Source organism: Xyrauchen texanus, chromosome 31 (assembly GCF_025860055.1).
Source record: "Xyrauchen texanus isolate HMW12.3.18 chromosome 31, RBS_HiC_50CHRs, whole genome shotgun sequence".
Classification (NCBI taxonomy): Eukaryota; Metazoa; Chordata; class Actinopteri; order Cypriniformes; family Catostomidae; genus Xyrauchen; species Xyrauchen texanus.
Genome location: NC_068306.1, coordinates 6868286 through 6888750, shown reverse-complemented (window position 1 = coordinate 6888750; position 20465 = coordinate 6868286). Strand labels below are relative to the sequence as shown.

General features: G+C 40.8%; 1 protein-coding gene across 9 annotated transcripts in view; it reads right to left on the bottom strand.

Moving 5' to 3' along the window:
- The window catches only part of LOC127625418 (uncharacterized), a 31068-nt gene that overhangs the window by 8639 nt on the left and 1964 nt on the right, over positions 1 to 20465 (bottom strand). For 2 of the 9 annotated variants that reach the window (XM_052100709.1, XM_052100704.1), the window contains exons 1-2: positions 9739 to 9833; positions 9335 to 9643 (exon numbers count right to left, since the gene is read on the bottom strand). In XM_052100709.1, coding sequence (XP_051956669.1) covers positions 9335 to 9643; positions 9739 to 9796 — 367 coding nt within the window. In that variant the 5' untranslated portion in view covers positions 9797 to 9833. Of the gene's footprint in view, positions 1 to 3991; positions 4141 to 5789; positions 5864 to 6080; positions 6130 to 8028; positions 8130 to 9334; positions 9644 to 9738; positions 9841 to 15926; positions 16686 to 18340; positions 18415 to 18631; positions 18681 to 20465 lie in introns of those variants that run through there. The other 7 variants (XR_007968282.1, XR_007968284.1, XR_007968285.1 and 4 more) reach the window with 7 other exon arrangements.

Here is a 20465-nt window from a genome sequence, read left to right as displayed (position 1 = left end):
TCAAATAAAAACAAAAAATGTACAATACCATCACATCTGCATTGAAAATAAAATACAAGTAATTAAATGTCACTGGCTACAGAAACCTCAAATTACACAAACTTGTAATTATAAAACATATAGTTACTATATACTATAACTTATAACTATTCAAATATAATGTAAGCAAATTTAAAAGTGTAGTAGGCCTTATAAAACTAACTTTCTGTCATATTTGCTGAAACTGACCCTGTGTTCAAGTAGAACTACATGAAGCAGGTAATTAAAAAAAAAAAAATCTGTCTCCTCTGGTACTACCTGCAGCCTAGTGTGATTTGCAGAAATCCACAGCTCCCTGTTCAGATGCACCCATCAGGGCCATAAGGGGTGTCTAACTGCGTGTCAATCACTGCTCATGCACATGCATTCATTCTCCCTGTGGGGAGGGCCTTAGGAGACCGTTTTGGGCTTTAGTGGAAAGGGGTGAGGGACTGAGAAGTTGTCGTGTTCAAGTTTTTTGGCTAAGTCCTGGATCTTCACAATACAGCACCTTTAATGTTGGGGAAGTAAAAGTTTCTTGAGAAGGGCACTATTCTGAGCAACTCTGTCTATTATGAGGTCATTGTCAAGGGACATGAGGATGTCCTTCTCTGTGGCCATTAACATGAATGTTTCCAGGTGTTCCTGAGAAGTTCTGCTCCTTAAGCGATTCTTAATGTACTTCAGTACAGAGAAACTTCTCTCACAAGCTACCTGTGTCACAGGCAGAGTGAGAAGAAATTTGATGCTTTATGCCGTTTTTCCTTTTTTATTAAAAATATTCACACATTTGTTAGCATGAAATATCTGATATTCAGATTGTCAAATAAATGCAAGTGGGTGAGTTTTGTTGTCTAAACACCTTTATAACGATCGCGTTAGTTGAGCTGTGAGCGATGGGCGCCGTCATAGTGCCACAGTTCAGAGAATCGGATCTGTTGGATTTAGGCTACAACACGTTAATTCATCCACTTCTCCCAAAATACATGAAAGTAAGTGACCGGTGAACTGGGAGAAGAATAGAGTAAACTTTAAAGTTACTTTCACAATGTGTATCTGATTGATATGAATAAAACGTGTCTAATTATTATGGAAAGGAATATTATTGCCGTTTCCATAGACATCAGTGTGTATTTTACAAACTCTATGTCTCTCTAAATGTATTGTATTGTTTGTTTAGTACCTACGTATGTGAAATGAAATTATATGTCTGAAACCTAAAACCTAAAAGAAACATTATGTGGTTGAAAACACTGAAAACTAAGTTGTGATATGACAGCGCTGAGCGCGTCCGTCTCTGGCTCAGCGCCAGCCAACGCGCGAAAGCACATTTAATATTAGCAGCTAATCACGGTGCACTGACCGTTCTAATCACACTGGTGTGTGTGTGTGTGTGTGTGTGTGTGTGTGTGTGTGTGTGTGTGTGTGTGTGATCGTACGTGCGAAAGGGTTAATTTCGTCCTGGCTGCAGCTCATGTACAAAACTGTACATTTTTCTAAACTGACCTGCTTCCATTACAAATCTGACTGCGGCCGGGGACGAATCACAAACTGGCTAGTAGGCCGACTCTTCTTCCTCAGTTTTTTTTTTTACACGTTGCATATAAGTGATCGTATTAGTGTCCCTACTGTTGGCTGTTCATATTGCTTTATTATACTTTTTTTTGTGCCGACGGACGGCCCTCGGTTGGACGGCCGTTCTGGACTTTTCCCGAACGCACAGATTGTCAGTCCGTCCCTGTCTGCAGTACTGTGGTGAAATAAAGGTTGTGGTTTGATTGGTTCAGTCTGGTGGGAATGGTCAGTTGTTTCTGGTTGAACACAAGAGGTTCTGCTCCGTTCAAGGTAGAGATCCTTCTTCTGTATGCTCATGATACTCTATATGGAAATGCCCTGCTTCTAATTAATGGGTTTGCCCATTCCAGTTCTTCCAATGAAAACAAATCTTACTGTCACACCATGTGACATTTTAGGGAAATCGGTGCTTCCAATCATCTATAGCCGATAGCACAGTGTAAGGAAATGAAATTCTAATCTTAATTTACTGAAAATCTTCTGCTTAACCCATCTGAATCTGAAGCACATGTGAGAATGTCTTTACATCAGGCCAGTGATCACACCATGTGTCAAAGGCAAAATTAAAAAAGAAATGGTTAAGAAACTGTAAGTAATCTGTAATTGCATTTATGAGTGCCACACACACACACACACTAATGGTGAGCACAGATGTGTGTGTGTGTGTATATGTGTGTGCGTGTGCGCCTCGCTATTAGGTTACACAAGTGAATCGTTCAACTTTGAACACCTAATGTCTCGTTTTAACCCCCAACTTAAAATTATTTAAAAAAAAAAAACTGCACAATTTGTCAAATTAAAATAATTTATTATGTACATTAAATACATTTAAAAAAAAAAATGCATAAAAATATACAAAATGTACACATTTTTATTTCAAATATACTTGTGGGTGACTAATAGCTGTCGGTTACTGAGGAAATCTGAACAAAAGCCCTTTAGGATTTTGAAAACAAGCAAAAACAACCTCAACAATGGTCTTGTTTTGGTCCAGACCGCGCAGTTACATGTATAATACACACATGTTAGTTTATACGGGGGTTTTTATTGCCTTCAGACACACAGCTCTTAAATGTCCTGAGCACCTGCACAGCTCTGACGCATCGAAGATAGTTGAGAATTGATCATTGTTGTAGTAGTAGTAGTAGTAGTAGTAGTAGTAGTACTTTATTGTCACATAGTAAACCAGTGAAATTGGCCATCTACCTGTCCATACAAACATACATATGACAAGGGGGTAGACAGGACAGGAAGACAGAAATACAGCATGACATGAGAGGTGAGGAGAAAAAAAAAGGGCAGCCCCCAGACTATGCTCCTTAAGAAGTACAGTGTGGGAACAGGAAAAAAAACACCTCACCTCAGCAACATTAGCACATAATCAGTACACTCTACAACATGAACAAGACTTGCAACAGGGGAGGGGATCGGGGGGTGGAGGTGGCCCAGCACAGGCAAGCAGCCATCCGGTCCTGCAGCCATATTTGGCGCTGGTCACAGACCCGCCTGTCAGACTGGTGGTACAAAGCGGCAAAGGCGAGGGATAGGGTATCGGGCGGATGATTGCATATCTGTATATATGTGTAAGAGTTCAAGTGTGTGTAGGCCTGAGAGTCGCTATGCCAGCATCTTAATCTAGGTGCCTCAGTCCGCAGGGGTTGTCATAGCGATACACAGCAAGTTGCCATGGAGACAACCTTGATCAGGTCCCAGACATAGTCAACAATCACCAGGTGTCTGGGGAGTCGGGAAGGAACGCAGAGTGGCTCACTGCAGTGCTCTTCCGGGGAGTTGTTGTTCCAACAGCGGCCTTGGCCAAGGCCAGTGCTGGTTGAGGGCGGCGAAACAGATAAGATTGGGATTGTTTGGTCTTGAGGCGAGTAGCCACTTCTGATTTACACGGCTATTCTTCCGCTCCATTTTGGTCTCTGAAACGATCCATTTGCCTTTGCAAAGCTGTGAGCTCCTCCATGATGTTATCCGTATTTTGGTTCATAGACCCAGTCTGAGTGCAGACAGCTCTGCCCACTGCTTCAGTCATGACGGGCAGCCTTGTGAGGCTTTGGACAGCTGTCACAGTCTTCTTAATTCCTCGATAAACCAGGGCAATGCCTAATCCAATCAGCAGAAGACCTGTTATCATGGTACCGAATAGGTAGATATCTTCCATGTCCTCCACGGAAAGAGCCGCCAGACACACGACCCACCACCTCTCCGTGTCCATCGTGTAGCCAGCTGCGAACGTTCCGGCAGGGCAGTCAGGTTCCCCCGAACCCAAGCTTCTCGTCGAGAAGATGGTGTCAATTGCGTTGAGAGACCAGTTGATCAAATCCATGATGTCTTAGTTTGGAGAGCAGTGCTGAGAGAGTCTCTCAAAGTACAAGACAGTAGACGTAACGAGAGGAGCCAAGCAGGGAAGGTAAGGGGAGGGAGAGGGTGAGAAAATGCGACCGCCTTCGTTGAGAGCAAGAGAAGAGTTGGTGATTAGGCAGGGTGGTGAAGGGGTCCAATGTCCTTTCACAGTCTTGTAGGCTTCTCTTTGTTTTCCTGCAATATAATAACAATGATAACAAATGAGCGAATCCGCATTGGTGCAGATCGGTAAGTGCTTGAGTGATGATATATTTAGTAACCGTGTAAAGCATGACATATGAAAGAATGGTCCGAATTATTTATTTTTTTTAATAATTTTTGCTGCATTAGGCTTTAAAAAGTCATTATCCTCCAGAGGCCCAGCAATTCATTTTTGTGTGGGACGTTTGTCATTTAGGTTTTTCTTAGCCCATACATATTACAGTGGTAAATATTGGGGTGTTATCAGAGGACCCCACCCCCTCCCCCAAATCACAGGAACTTATTTTAAGATGACATCATAATGGCTTATAATGTAAAATAAATAATCTGTAAACACCCCAATACACGAAAGTACAGTTCAACATAAACATTACAAGTAACATTCAAATACGACCAAACCGTTTTACAAGAATGGTGAAAACTCGAATTCTCCATTTAAACCTGGGAATGGAGTCGCTTTCAATGTATAGATCCAAAAAGATTTCCTCTGCAATAACTTTAACCAATCTCCTCCCCTTATTGAGCATATATTCAATCCCAAATATCTCCAGTATCACGGGGCCGCCATGATCTGCGTCTCTAATGTAAGGCCATTGGATATCGAGGTTGGCAGATTCGAATGGCATTTTTATGTTCCGCTAATCTGATTTTCAATTTGCCATTTGAATCTGCAATATCCAATGGCCTAGTCACTCGAGCGCGCTCTTGCAGCAGCTGGATTATAACGTGATGACTCATGAGTTAATCATAATATATGTGTCACTGTGCATTTCTTATCATGCAGAAAACTGGCAATACGCAGCTTCATTAATAAGAGAGTTAGATACATTGAAGTGAACAGAAAGGTGAGAGGGGGTAGCCTTCGCCCCATTATACACTGCAACAAAATATGTTTTAGATTAGTTTTTGTTTTGGCTTGTTTTCCAATATTAAGGTCTAAAACAAGTTAAATTTTCATTAGCAGCTTTACTGCAGAAGACTACATATTTAATATACATTCTGTTAAAGCACGTCTAAATGTCTTATATGTTGTTTCTCAGGTGAATGCATCTTAACCTGTTGATACACGCCCCCTTTTTGAGCACACACCATGAAAATGACAATCCTGAACTTAATTGGTTGTATTTACGGGACCCTTTGGAGTTTGGACACAGTTGTAGTATCTTTTGAAGGAAGACACTTTGGGCTTTATTTACCAAGTTTGAGAATTAATATATGTTGTTATTTTTTAGAGTTAGAGAAGCTGAAGTTTATAGAAATGGAAATATTTTGGGCTGAACATGTTTTTAATAATCTAATAAACAATAAAAGTGTCAAGACAACCCAGAAATACAATGTACTCAAAGCCACGAGTCTAAAGAAGTTACGTTTCAAATATGAAGGTGATCGAACAATATTTATTCTCTGTAAAATCTCGGAAGCGTTCAGAGTAAAATTAAGGCTCCGCCTCTCAAGGCAGCACAAAATCTGACAGAACTGCTCGGCTATTACTGAATAAAATCATGGTAAATTTAAGGTTTTACTACAAATACATAGTTGAACTGTAGTTGTTATAGTATAACCAAGGCAATTTTTCGTAAGGGATGGATGGATGGGATGATTCAAAAACAGGAGTATCATACCTTGATTGAACTGAGATTCAAATCCTTCATTAAAAGTTGGTCTTTCTCTCGTGGCTAGGCGTCTTGTCCTCCATCTTTAAAGAGCACAACAACACAAACACAGCATGTAAGGAGTGCAACTTGGGTGTAAAATAATTCCCACTGGTGCTCTTTGGATAAGGGATATATTGTTCAGATGCACTCAGAGTAGGGTACACATTTAAAAAACCTTTATTAGGTCAAGGCTATTGATTTCAAACATATCACAAATAGACAGGATGCAGCATACACAGCCTTCATCAGGGACAGCACCTTGAATAGTAGCGTCCTGCTGAGAATCAGACTTCTTCTGGCTCTTTTTCTGTAAAGTGATGATAAATGAGGTTTAATCACTCTCAACAACCACTTCAATGCAATTGCACATGATATTGGTTAATACTGCACAAAAATATTATGCACCTGCCAAAGATTTGTAGTGTACTCTAACTATTCTCATGTGTTATGTTCAGTTAACAGAACCATTAAATGGGTCATGAGAGGAGGAATCAAATTATCCTGGATAGTTTGACATATAAGAGGTCATTGCTCTATAAAACACTGGGATTCAGAACTGAAAACTTCCTCCTTAACAGAATATGAGCGTTTATTTAAACCAGGTTCTAGAAATGGCACTTTTGGAATTTGTGGAACTTGTGATGTCACAAGGACCAAAAACATCTGCATATGACTGCCTCTTCAGCAAGACATCAACGCCTTCCCTTGGCCCCGCCCATTGGTGCTTACTGCTCAGTTACACAGGTGAAGTGGAGAGAGATGGGCCTGTCATGGGAGACTCATTTACAGGACTCCATCTGGATTTAAATGTTTTTCTACACTAGATGAACGGCTTTGACCATTGTCATGCATCTCGCGACTGCTTTTAAAAGACGCTAATGTAAAGTTATAACTCTAAAAGGAGACTTCCATTTGGTTTCATTCCGCTGCACTTTTTCTGGCTATTTTTCTCCCCAATTTGGAATGCCCAATTCCCAATGCGCCAAAGTCCTCGTTGTGGTGAAGTGACTCGCCTCACTCCAGGTGGCGGAGGACGAATCTCAGTTGCTACAGTGTCGGAAACGGTCAACCTGCGCGATCTTATCACATGGCTCACATGAGCGCATTACCGCAGAGACGCGGCACGTGTGAAGACTTCACGCCATCCACTGCGGCATCCACGCACAACTCACAACGCTCCAACGAGAGCAAACCGCATTATAGTGACCACGAGGAGGTTACCCCACGTGACTCTACCCTTCATAGCAACCAGGCCAATTTGGTTACTTAGGAGACCTGGCTGGAGTCACTCAGCATGCCCTGGGTTCAAACTCCCTACTCCAGGTGTGGTAGTTAGCGTCAATACTCACAGAGCTACCCAGACCCCCGGCTATTTTTTAAATGGATCCTGGATCATTTTTTTTGCACCCACCTGTACTATTTTGAATTGTTAGCCTTTTGCAAACATGCACTCAATGGACGTCTTTGATCGGTTTGATGCAGTTCCGGGGATGTACGCTGAGTTTTAAGAGGGGTACAAGCACAACTTTTAAAAACGCGTCTCTGTTCGGTTGCTGCCACAGACTGGGAGTTACCTTGAACATGCCTTTCTGTGTGTAAACAAACACGGAAGATGCGAGATGTGAAGACCACCATCTTATCTGCTCTGCATAAATACGTTTGTGTATTCACAACATTTCAGCGTGGATTGCATGTGAACCAGTCTCGATATTATTCAAGCGTTGCAAAGGAATTTGTGGCATGTGGGGTGTGGTCATGTGTCTGTCTGAGGGAGAGCGGTAAGGCTTGTCACCTGGGTTGTGATTATTCCGGATTACACCGGTCTCATAGCGGAGGGAGACCTGATAAGGCACGCTAGAGTGTCAGTGTGGAAGAGAAACAGCAGAGAGACCGAGTGTACAGCAGTGGCATGTTCGTCAGACTGTTAAAAATCTAACAAGCGGTTTATGTTGAATGTATATTATTGCCCGAGTGAAAGATTAACAGAGCGTGACTACACTGTACACAAAAGTGTGAAAGAAAATAAAAGACTCACGCTGACAGTTGTATGTGAAATATCTGAGCAGTAAGAAACTAAACAAGTCTAAGCTGGCCCAAATACCCCGCTAAATTCTCAAACACTGCAGTGTCAAATACTGGCGACACATACAGCTTCACCTGAACATGTCAGTGACTTTTTGTTGCATGTTCAAGTGATAATACTTGCCTTTTTACATCTGCAGCAAATTTCAAAGGCCAGAACGACTATCCCAATCCCAAACCCAATCCCAATAAACACATCTGCTGCAGTGACTGGTTTAACTAAACCTCCCTCATTGGGTGTGGGGGATGTTGGGTGCGGTGATTCTGGGCTGATGGTACTGTACCGGGATTCTGTAAGAGACAAGAACAGAAACGACTAGAAAAGGAAGTTCATGAAGACAAACTATGAAAAATAGCTTGATAAGCATTATAGAGATAGATAGATCACGCATGAGTGAAAATTATGTCAATTCACTCGCCCGCATGTTGTTCCAAACCCATTTGACTTTTATTAACACAAAAGATGTTGTGCAGAATGTTAGCCCAAGTCACCATTCACTTTACTGCAGCTTTTCTCCATACAGTGAAAGTGAATGGTGACGGAGCCCAACATCAATCACCTTTTGTATCTGACAGAATAAAAGTCAACGGGGTGAACTATTCCTTTAAGTTTACATAAACATCAGTCTATGGGGTTATGAAAGATTATACGGCAGTCACGTGACAAAAGAGTGAACGACTCGGACAAGACGACTCCAGAGGTGTCTGAATTTTTCCTTGGCTGCATTATAATGGTTTCTAATTGGGACTATAATAAAGACGTGTTGGGGGGGGGAAAATTGGCTATCGAAAATGTATTTTTTTTTTTATTTAATTCTGCTCAAATGAACAAAATTACTTTAATAACCGTGCATTCACACCAGAAGCGGCAAGAGCGTCAATTTGCTCTGGCTGCCCTTTTTTTAAATATAAGAAGAAAAAAAATATATATATATATATAATAATAATAATAATAATAATAATAATATAATATTTATTGAATATATAAATTTTTATGTTCACGGCTCATACAAAAATATTCTCATAATACCTTAAAAAAAGAAGATCATTTCTTATTCGTGAGCAATTTTAAAGATTTGACCAAGTACTCCACATCAAGTAAGAACTCGTGAGCCTGGGTAGCTTTAAGATACCTCTGCTTGTGCAAATAACATTTAGCTACAAGAATAAAAAATATTAACAATACAAACTACTGCTTTATTCTCGTGTTCAAAATAACAGATAATATCTTTAATGCAAAAAATGTAATTTTTATCAATTGTAGAAAAACAATAATTACTCAATTCACACCAAAACTTCGAAGATATACTGCAAGAGAAAAATAAATGGTTAAGGCTTTCACTTTCATTATTACAAAAACTACACGTATCGCTTACGTCACAACATTTCGCCAGGTGGGCATAAGACTGGTTTATGGTAGCAATACATACCGTTGACAACTACTGTTAAAGATTGAGTAATATCGGAGATCCCGATCACTTTGACAGTGTAGCATCCTTGGTCACTGAAACTGGCATTAGCAACAATGACAGTCCCGTTGTGAACTTGGTATTTGTCTGACCCAGAAGACTTGCAGCCCTTCTTCTCTTCATCAGGCGAGCAGTATCGGAACACGAGAGACCCGTTTTCACACGGTCTTTGCACAGTCACTTTAGAAACATCCGCAAATCCAGGGATTTCAAAGAGGACGAAACTTTCTCCCTTTGTCGCCTTCACCTTCTCGCGGTCATTCGTAGCACCTGATAAAATTAATATTTAAGTGTAAATGACAACAGAGTCACAACTTCTTGGATCATCAAATCTTGTGCCATTTAATACCATTATAATATATTACCTGCGACGAAGAGAGGGATCATCAACAAGAAAAATCCGCGAATGTTCAAAGAACTCATACCGGCGAAAATAGTTTATTAGAAATGACGTGTGAACGTAAGCGGTGACGCAGCTTTATACAAAAAACAGCGCATGCGCGGAGTCACACTCTGACACCTTGGACAGGTAACCTTCCGCGGTTTGATTTTTAAATACTAAACTTTTAAAATTACATTTGCACGGTTTCTTTTATTTGTGTTATAGCTCAATACGATCGATGTTTCCAGTATTGGTTCATAATATTGTATAATATATATTTTTAATTGCGTTTAACTACGATCTGGTCCAAGGCCCAATGTTCTAGAAGTTTCTGTCTGAAAGCGAGTTCGCGCTCTGTGACTGATGGTGTATCACTGCGCGTCAAGATGAGCGGAAGAGAAAATAGTTCCTGTGCCTGTGCAACTATTCGCTAATATAATTATTTTTTTCCACTTCGAAGCTTTTTATGAGATGTATTAATATTTATAGTATCTAAATACTAAGATCACTAGTTAAAAAAACAACTTTAGAATCGATATTTTTATGTGAGGATCGATTACTTGATATCACATCAGTATCGGAATGACCTTTTATCAGTTTTATTTAATTTTTCGACGACACACTGAACACCAGCTGATGTGCTATTGCTGTCCAATCACAACCAGATGATTTAAGTTTCAAGTGTATTAACTATTTTGAATATATTGTATTTTTATTAACATTTAATATTGAATGTACGTGTTTTGACCGTGTAGCGTCAGAGGACAAAAATGTGATATATGACTATTATTTTCCACTTTTAATGAGTTAATTTTTTTAACCAACATCAGTCCTGATTATAACTACCAAATATTCATTCATTTTCAGGATTTTAACTAATTAAATGCCAGTTTGCTTTAAAAATCATATATATTATTTTCCATATACTAAATGCTAAGGGGAAATTCTTATATGGATTATCACAGTCTGGGATGTTAATGATTAGCAACAACATTGATTTTGATGCATTATTTATAATTTTTTTGTGACATGTCAGATTAAAATGCAAAACTCACACTCGGTACCTTAGAGGACAAAAATGTCCAAATAAAAATACTGCCATAAAAATATTATATATTATAAGTCATTGTCATTGTTGTGTGTAGCGTTAAAATCTCAAATTGTGTATCACATGAGCAGAGTATGTACTCGCCTTCATCCCAAAATGAAAATTGTCATCATTTACTCACCCTCATGACATTCCAAACCTGTATGGCTTCTGTGAAACACAAAATGAGAAATAAAATGCTGTGGATAAGTATTTGCCCCCATCCTGATTTGTTATGTTTTTGTGTATATCTCATCGCCTCTTAGTTACTAAATCCCCAAATCTATGAAACTGCATTCAGTAATGGGGTTCAGCTGGACTAGACCCACCCAGACATGATTACTGCCAGCCCTGTTCAATCAAATCAACACCTAAATATAACTTTTAAGCATTAAAATTGGCTAAAAGGTCTCACCCAGTAGCACACTGTGTCAAAGTCGAAAGAAATTCAATAAATTACGAGGAAAAGGGTGATTGAAGTACATCAGGCTGGTAAGTGTAACAAAGCTGTTTCAAAGGCTCTGGGACTCTAAAGGACCACAGTGAGAGCAGTTATCTCCAAATGGAGAAAACTTGGCACAGTAGTGAACCTCCCCAGAAGTGGCCGTCCTCCAAAATTCCTCCAAGAGCAAAGCGACCACTCATCCTGGAAGTTACAGAAAAGCCAAGGACAACATCAAGGAACTGCAGGCCTCTCTCGCATCAGTAAAGGTCACCGCTCATGACCCCACTATCAGAAACACACTGGCCAAAAATGCCATACATGGAAGTGTGGCGAGGCTAAAACCACTGCTAACAGTGAACATTAAAAGATAGTCTGAATTTGCCAAAACACACCTTGATGATCATCAAAGCTTTTGGGAGAATGTTCTGTGGACTGATGTGTCGAAAGTGGAACTGTTTGGAAGACGGGGGTCCCGTTACATCTGGCGTAAATCAAACACAGAATTCCACAAACAAAACATCATGTCTACGGTCAAGCATGATGGTGGTCGTGTGATGCTGTGGGGATGATTTGCTGCTTCAGGACTTCTGCTCTCTCCCAGAAAATCCTAAAGGACACCGTCCGGTCATCAGTCCATGAGATGAAGCTCAATCACAACTGGATGATGCAGCAAGACAATGATCCAAAGCACAGGAGTCCAGCTCTGAATGGCTCAAAAGAAGCTAAATGAAAGTTTTGTAGTGGCCTAGTCAAAGTCCTGACTTGAACCCGATTGAGATGCTGTGACAGGACCTTAGATGCATACTCGAAAAACCTCCAATGTGTCTGAACTAAAGCAGTTCTGCAAAGAAGAGTGGGACAAAATCCCCCCACAGCGTTGTGAAAGACTGATCTCCAGTTATCGGACACGTTGGGTTGCAGGTGTTGCTGCTAAAGGTGGCACAACCAACGGTTAAGTTTAAGGGGGCAGTTAGTTTTTCACATGGGTATGAAATATGATATAGAGGTTGGGTAACTTTATCTCTTACCTTTCAGATGATCTGCAGTCAGGGACGGACTGGGGCTAAAAAACAGCCCTGGACTTTCTCCCAAATAGGCCCATCATCCGGCCATTCGCCACTAACCGCGCAACAGACACTAGCCAGGATGTCCTGATAATATGCCACAATACTGTATCAGACAAGGTATTCACAGCAAGTAACATCTCAAAACCAATGATGATAATAATTGGGGTTGTTTATTAATGAAGCCTCAGCCTTCAAATAAAAACAAAAAATGTACAATACCATCACATCTGCATTGAAAATAAAATACAAGTAATTAAATGTCACTGGCTACAGAAACCTCAAATTACACAAACTTGTAATTATAAAACATATAGTTACTATATACTATAACTTATAACTATTCAAATATAATGTAAGCAAATTTAAAAGTGTAGTAGGCCTTATAAAACTAACTTTCTGTCATATTTGCTGAAACTGACCCTGTGTTCAAGTAGAACTACATGAAGCAGGTAATTAAAAAAAAAAAATCTGTCTCCTCTGGTACTACCTGCAGCCTAGTGTGATTTGCAGAAATCCACAGCTCCCTGTTCAGATGCACCCATCAGGGCCATAAGGGGTGTCTAACTGCGTGTCAATCACTGCTCATGCACATGCATTCATTCTCCCTGTGGGGAGGGCCTTAGGAGACCGTTTTGGGCTTTAGTGGAAAGGGGTGAGGGACTGAGAAGTTGTCGTGTTCAAGTTTTTTGGCTAAGTCCTGGATCTTCACAATACAGCACCTTTAATGTTGGGGAAGTAAAAGTTTCTTGAGAAGGGCACTATTCTGAGCAACTCTGTCTATTATGAGGTCATTGTCAAGGGACATGAGGATGTCCTTCTCTGTGGCCATTAACATGAATGTTTCCAGGTGTTCCTGAGAAGTTCTGCTCCTTAAGCGATTCTTAATGTACTTCAGTACAGAGAAACTTCTCTCACAAGCTACCTGTGTCACAGGCAGAGTGAGAAGAAATTTGATGCTTTATGCCGTTTTTCCTTTTTTATTAAAAATATTCACACATTTGTTAGCATGAAATATCTGATATTCAGATTGTCAAATAAATGCAAGTGGGTGAGTTTTGTTGTCTAAACACCTTTATAACGATCGCGTTAGTTGAGCTGTGAGCGATGGGCGCCGTCATAGTGCCACAGTTCAGAGAATCGGATCTGTTGGATTTAGGCTACAACACGTTAATTCATCCACTTCTCCCAAAATACATGAAAGTAAGTGACCGGTGAACTGGGAGAAGAATAGAGTAAACTTTAAAGTTACTTTCACAATGTGTATCTGATTGATATGAATAAAACGTGTCTAATTATTATGGAAAGGAATATTATTGCCGTTTCCATAGACATCAGTGTGTATTTTACAAACTCTATGTCTCTCTAAATGTATTGTATTGTTTGTTTAGTACCTACGTATGTGAAATGAAATTATATGTCTGAAACCTAAAACCTAAAAGAAACATTATGTGGTTGAAAACACTGAAAAATAAGTTGTGATATGACAGCGCTAAGCGCGTCCGTCTCTGGCTCAGCGCCAGCCAACGCGCGAAAGCACATTTAATATTAGCAGCTAATCACGGTGCACTGACCGTTCTAATCACACTGGTGTGTGTGTGTGTGTGTGTGTGTGTGTGTGTGTGTGTGTGTGTGTGTGATCGTACGTGCGAAAGGGTTAATTTCGTCCTGGCTGCAGCTCATGTACAAAACTGTACATTTTTCTAAACTGACCTGCTTCCATTACAAATCTGACTGCGGCCGGGGACGAATCACAAACTGGCTAGTAGGCCGACTCTTCTTCCTCAGTTTTTTTTTTTTTTACACGTTGCATATAAGTGATCGTATTAGTGTCCCTACTGTTGGCTGTTCATATTGCTTTATTATACTTTTTTTTGTGCCGACGGACGGCCCTCGGTTGGACGGCCGTTCTGGACTTTTCCCGAACGCACAGATTGTCAGTCCGTCCCTGTCTGCAGTACTGTGGTGAAATAAAGGTTGTGGTTTGATTGGTTCAGTCTGGTGGGAATGGTCAGTTGTTTCTGGTTGAACACAAGAGGTTCTGCTCCGTTCAAGGTAGAGATCCTTCTTCTGTATGCTCATGATACTCTATATGGAAATGCCCTGCTTCTAATTAATGGGTTTGCCCATTCCAGTTCTTCCAATGAAAACAAATCTTACTGTCACACCATGTGACATTTTAGGGAAATCGGTGCTTCCAATCATCTATAGCCGATAGCACAGTGTAAGGAAATGAAATTCTAATCTTAATTTACTGAAAATCTTCTGCTTAACCCATCTGAATCTGAAGCACATGTGAGAATGTCTTTACATCAGGCCAGTGATCACACCATGTGTCAAAGGCAAAATTAAAAAAGAAATGGTTAAGAAACTGTAAGTAATCTGTAATTGCATTTACGAGTGCCACACACACACACACACACTAATGGTGAGCACAGATGTGTGTGTGTGTATATGTGTGTGCGTGTGCGCCTCGCTATTAGGTTACACAAGTGAATCGTTCAACTTTGAACACCTAATGTCTCGTTTTAACCCCCAACTTAAAATTATTTAAAAAAAAAAAAACTGCACAATTTGTCAAATTAAAATAATTTATTATGTACATTAAATACATTTAAAAAAAAAAAATGCATAAAAATATACAAAATGTACACATTTTTATTTCAAATATACTTGTGGGTGACTAATAGCTGTCGGTTACTGAGGAAATCTGAACAAAAGCCCTTTAGGATTTTGAAAACAAGCAAAAACAACCTCAACAATGGTCTTGTTTTGGTCCAGACCGTGCCGTTACATGTATAATACACACATGTTAGTTTATACGGGTTTTTTTTTGCCTTCAGACACACAGCTCTTAAATGTCCTGAGCACCTGCACAGCTCTGACGCATCGAAGATAGTTGAGAATTGATCATTGTTGTAGTAGTAGTAGTAGTAGTAGTAGTAGTAGTACTTTATTGTCACATAGTAAACCAGTGAAATTGGCCATCTACCTGTCCATACAAACATACATATGACAAGGGGGTAGACAGGACAGGAAGACAGAAATACAGCATGACATGAGAGGTGAGGAGAAAAAAAAAGGGCAGCCCCCAGACTATGCTCCTTAAGAAGTACAGTGTGGGAACAGGAAAAAAACACCTCACCTCAGCAACATTAGCACATAATCAGTACACTCTACAACATGAACAAGACTTGCAACAGGGGAGGGATCGGGGTGGAGGTGGCCCAGCACAGGCAAGCAGCCATCCGGTCCTGCAGCCATATTTGGCGCTGGTCACAGACCCGCCTGTCAGACTGGTGGTACAAAGCGGCAAAGGCGAGGGATAGGGTATCGGGCGGATGATTGCATATCTGTATATATGTGTAAGAGTTCATGTGTGTGTAGGCCTGGAGAGTCGCTATGCCAGCATCTTAATCTAGGTGCCTCAGTCCGCAGGGGTTGTCATAGCGATACACAGCAAGTTGCCATGGAGACAACCTTGATCAGGTCCCAGACATAGTCAACAATCACCAGGTGTCTGGGGAGTCGGGAAGGAACGCGAGAGTGGCTCACTGCAGTGCTCTTCCGGGGAGTTGTTGTTCCAACAGCGGCCTTGGCCAAGGCCAGTGCTGGTTGAGGGCGGCCGAAACAGATAAGATTGGGATTGTTTGGTCTTGAGGCGAGTAGCCACTTCTGATTTACACGGCTATTCTTCCGCTCCATTTTGGTCTCTGAAACGATCCATTTGCCTTTGCAAAGCTGTGAGCTCCTCCATGATGTTATCCGTATTTTGGTTCATAGACCCGAGTGCAGACAGCTCTGCCCACTGCTTCAATCATGACGGGCAGCCTTGTGAGGCTTTGGACAGCTGTCACAGTCTTCTTAATTCCTCGATAAACCAGGGCAATGCCTAATCCAATCAGCAGAAGACCTGTTATCATGGTACCGAATAGGTAGATATCTTCCATGTCCTCCACGGAAAGAGCCGCCAGACACACGACCCACCACCTCTCCGTGTCCATCGTGTAGCCAGCTGCGAACGTTCCGGCAGGGCAGTCAGGTTCCCCCGAACCCAAGCTTCTCGTCGAGAAGATGGTGTCAATTGCGTTGAGAGACCAGTTGATCAAATCCATGATGTCTTAGTTTGGAGAGCAGTGCTGAGAGAGTCTCTCAAAGTACAAGACAGTAGACGTAACGAGAGGAGCTAAGCAGGGAAGGTAAGGGGAGGGGGAGGGAGAGGGTGAGAAAATGCGACCGCCTTCGTTGAGAGCCAAGAGAAGAGTTGGTGATTAGGCAGGGTGGTGAAGGGGTCCAATGTCCTTTCACAGTCTTGTAGGCTTCTCTTTGTTTTCCTGCAATATAATAACAATGATAACAAATGAGTGAATCGCTAATGAACTCATTGGTGCAGATCGGTAAGTGCTTGAGTGATGATATATTTAGTAACCGTGTAAAGCATGACATATGAAAGAATGGTCCGAATTATATTTTTTTTTAATAATTTTTGCTGCATTAGGCTTTAAAAAGTCATTATCCTCCAGAGGCCCAGCAATTCATTTTTGTGTGGGACGCTTGTCATTTAGGTTTTTCTTAGCCCATACATATTACAGTGGTAAATATTGGGGTGTTATCAGAGGACCCCACCCCTCCCCCAAATCACAGGAACTTATTTTAAGATGACATCATAATGGCTTATAATGTAAAATAAATAATCTGTAAACACCCCAATACACGCAAAGTACAGTTCAACATAAACATTACAAGTAACATTCAAATACTGACCAAACCGCTTTTACAAGAATGGTGAAAACTCAAATTCTCCATTTAAACCTGGGAATGGAGTCGCTTTCAATGTATAGATCCAAAAGATTTCCTCTGCAATAACTTTAACCAATCTCCTCCCTTATTGAGCATATATTCAATCCCAAATATCTCCAGTATCACGGGCCGCCATGATCTGCGCTCTCTAATGTAAGGCCATTGGATATCGAGGTTGGCAGATTCGAATGGCATTTATATGTTCTGCTAATCTGATTTTCAATTTGTCATTTGAATCTGCAATATCCAATGGCCTAGTCACTGACAGCTCTTGCAGCAGCTGGATTATAACGTGATGACTCATGAGTTAATCATAATATATGTGTCACTGTGCATTTCTTATCATGCAGAAAACTGGCAATACGCAGCTTCATTAATAAGAGAGTTAGATACATTGAAGTGAACAGAAAGGTGAGAGGGGTAGCCTTCAGCCTCCATTATACACTGCAACAAAATATGTTTTAGATTAGTTTTTGTTTTGGCTTGTTTTCCAATATTAAGGTCTAAAACAAGTTAAATTTTCATTAGCAGCTTTACTGCAGAAGACTACATAAATAAGATACACTCTGTTAAAGCACGTCTAAATGTCTTATATGTTGTTTCTCAGGTGAATGCATCTTAACCTGTTGATACACGCCCCCTTTTTGAGCACACACCATGAAAATGACAATCCTGAACTTAATTGGTTGTATTTACGGGACCCTTTGGAGTTTGGACACAGTTGTAGTATCTTTTGAAGGAAGACACTTTGGGCTTTATTTACCAAGTTTGAGAATTAATATATGTTGTTATTTTTTAGAGTTAGAGAAGCTGAAGTTTATAGAAATGGAAATATTTTGGGCTGAACATGTTTTTAATAATCTAATAAACAATAAAAGTGTCAAGACAACCCAGAAATACAATGTACTCAAAGCCACGAGTCTAAAGAAGTTACGTTTCAAATATGAAGGTGATCGAACAATATTTATTCTCTGTAAAATCTCGGAAGCGTTCAGAGTAAAATTAAGGCTCCGCCTCTCAAGGCAGCACAAAATCTGACAGAACTGCTCGGCTATTACTGAATAAAATCATGGTAAATTTAAGGTTTTACTACAAATACATAGTTGAACTGTAGTTGTTATAGTATAACCAAGGCAATTTTTCGTAAGGGATGGATGGATGGGATGATTCAAAAACAGGAGTATCATACCTTGATTGAACTGAGATTCAAATCCTTCATTAAAAGTTGGTCTTTCTCTGCTGGCTAGGCGCCTTGTCCTCCATCTTTAAAGAGCACAACAACACAAACACAGCATGTAAGGAGTGCAACTTGGGTGTAAAATAATTCCCACTGGTGCTCTTTGGATAAGGGATATATTGTTCAGATGCACTCAGAGTAGGGTACACATTTAAAAAACCTTTATTAGGTCAAGGCTATTGATTTCAAACATATCACAAATAGACAGGATGCAGCATACACAGCCTTCATCAGGGACAGCACCTTGAATAGTAGCGTCCTGCTGAGAATCAGACTTCTTCTGGCTCTTTTTCTGTAAAGTGATGATAAATGAGGTTTAATCACTCTCAACAACCACTTCAATGCAATTGCACATGATATTGGTTAATACTGCACAAAAATATTATGCACCTGCCAAAGATTTGTAGTGTACTCTAACTATTCTCATGTGTTATGTTCAGTTAACAGAACCATTAAATGGGTCATGAGAGGAGGAATCAAATTATCCTGGATAGTTTGACATATAAGAGGTCATTGCTCTATAAAACACTGGGATTCAGAACTGAAAACTTCCTCCTTAACAGAATATGAGCGCTTATTTAAACCAGGTTCTAGAAATGGCACTTTTGGAATTTGTGGAACTTGTGATGTCACAAGGACCAAAAACATCTGCATATGACTGCCTCTTCAGCAAGACATCAACGCCTTCCCTTGGCCCCGCCCATTGGTGCTTACTGCTCAGTTACACAGGTGAAGTGGAGAGAGATGGGCCTGTCATGGGAGACTCATTTACAGGACTCCATCTGGATTTAAATGTTTTTCTACACTAGATGAACGGCTTTGACCATTGTCATGCATCTCGCGACTGCTTTTAAAAGACGCAATGTAAAGTTATAACTCTAAAAAGGAGACTTCCATTTGGTTTCATTCCGCTGCACTTTTTCTGGCTATTTTTCTCCCCAATTTGGAATGCCCAATTCCCAATGCGCTCAAAGTCCTCGTTGTGGTGAAGTGACTCGTCTCACTCCAGGTGGCGGAGGACGAATCTCAGTTGCTACAGTGTCGGAAACAGTCAACCTGCGCATCTTATCACATGGCTCACATGAGCGCATTACCGCAGAGACGTGGCACGTGTGAAGACTTCACGTCATCCACTGCGGCATCCACGCACAACTCACAACGCCCCAACGAGAGCAAACCGCATTATAGTGACCACGAGGAGGTTACCCCACGTGACTCTACCCTTCATAGCAACCAGGCCAATTTGGTTACTTAGGAGACCTGGCTGGAGTCACTCAGCATGCCCTGGGTTCAAACTCCCTACTCCAGGTGTGGTAGTTAGCGTCAATACTCACAGAGCTACCCAGACCCCCGGCTATTTTTTAAATGGATCCTGGATCATTTTTTTTGCACCCACCTGTACTATTTTGAATTGTTAGCCTTTTGCAAACATGCACTCAATGGACGTCTTTGATCGGTTTGATGCAGTTCCGGCGATGTACGCTGAGTTTTAAGAGGGGTACAAGCACAACTTTTAAAAACGCGTCTCTATTCGGTTGCTGCCACAGACTGGGAGTTACCTTGAACATGCCTTTCTGTGTGTAAACAAACACTGAAGATGCGAGATGTGAAGACCACCATCTTATCTGCTCTGCATAATTACGTTTGTGTATTCACAACATTTCAGCGTGGATTGCATGTGAACCAGTCTCGATATTATTCAAGCGTTGCAAAGGAATTTGTGGCATGGGGGGTGTGGTCATGTGTCTGTCTGAGGGAGAGGGAGAGCGGTAAGGCTCGTCACCTGGGTTGTGATTATTCCGGATTACACCGGTCTCATAGTGATGGCGGAGGGAGACCTGATAAGGCACGCTAGAGTGTCAGTGTGGAAGAGAAACAGCAGAGAGACCGAGTGTACAGCAGTGGCATGTTCGTCAGACTGTTAAAAATCTAACAAGCGGTTTATGTTGAATGTATATTATTGCCCGAGTGAAAGATTAACAGAGTGTGACTACACTGTACACAAAAGTGTGAAAGAAAATAAAAGACTCACGCTGACAGTTGTATGTGAAATATCTGAGCAGTAAGACACTAAACA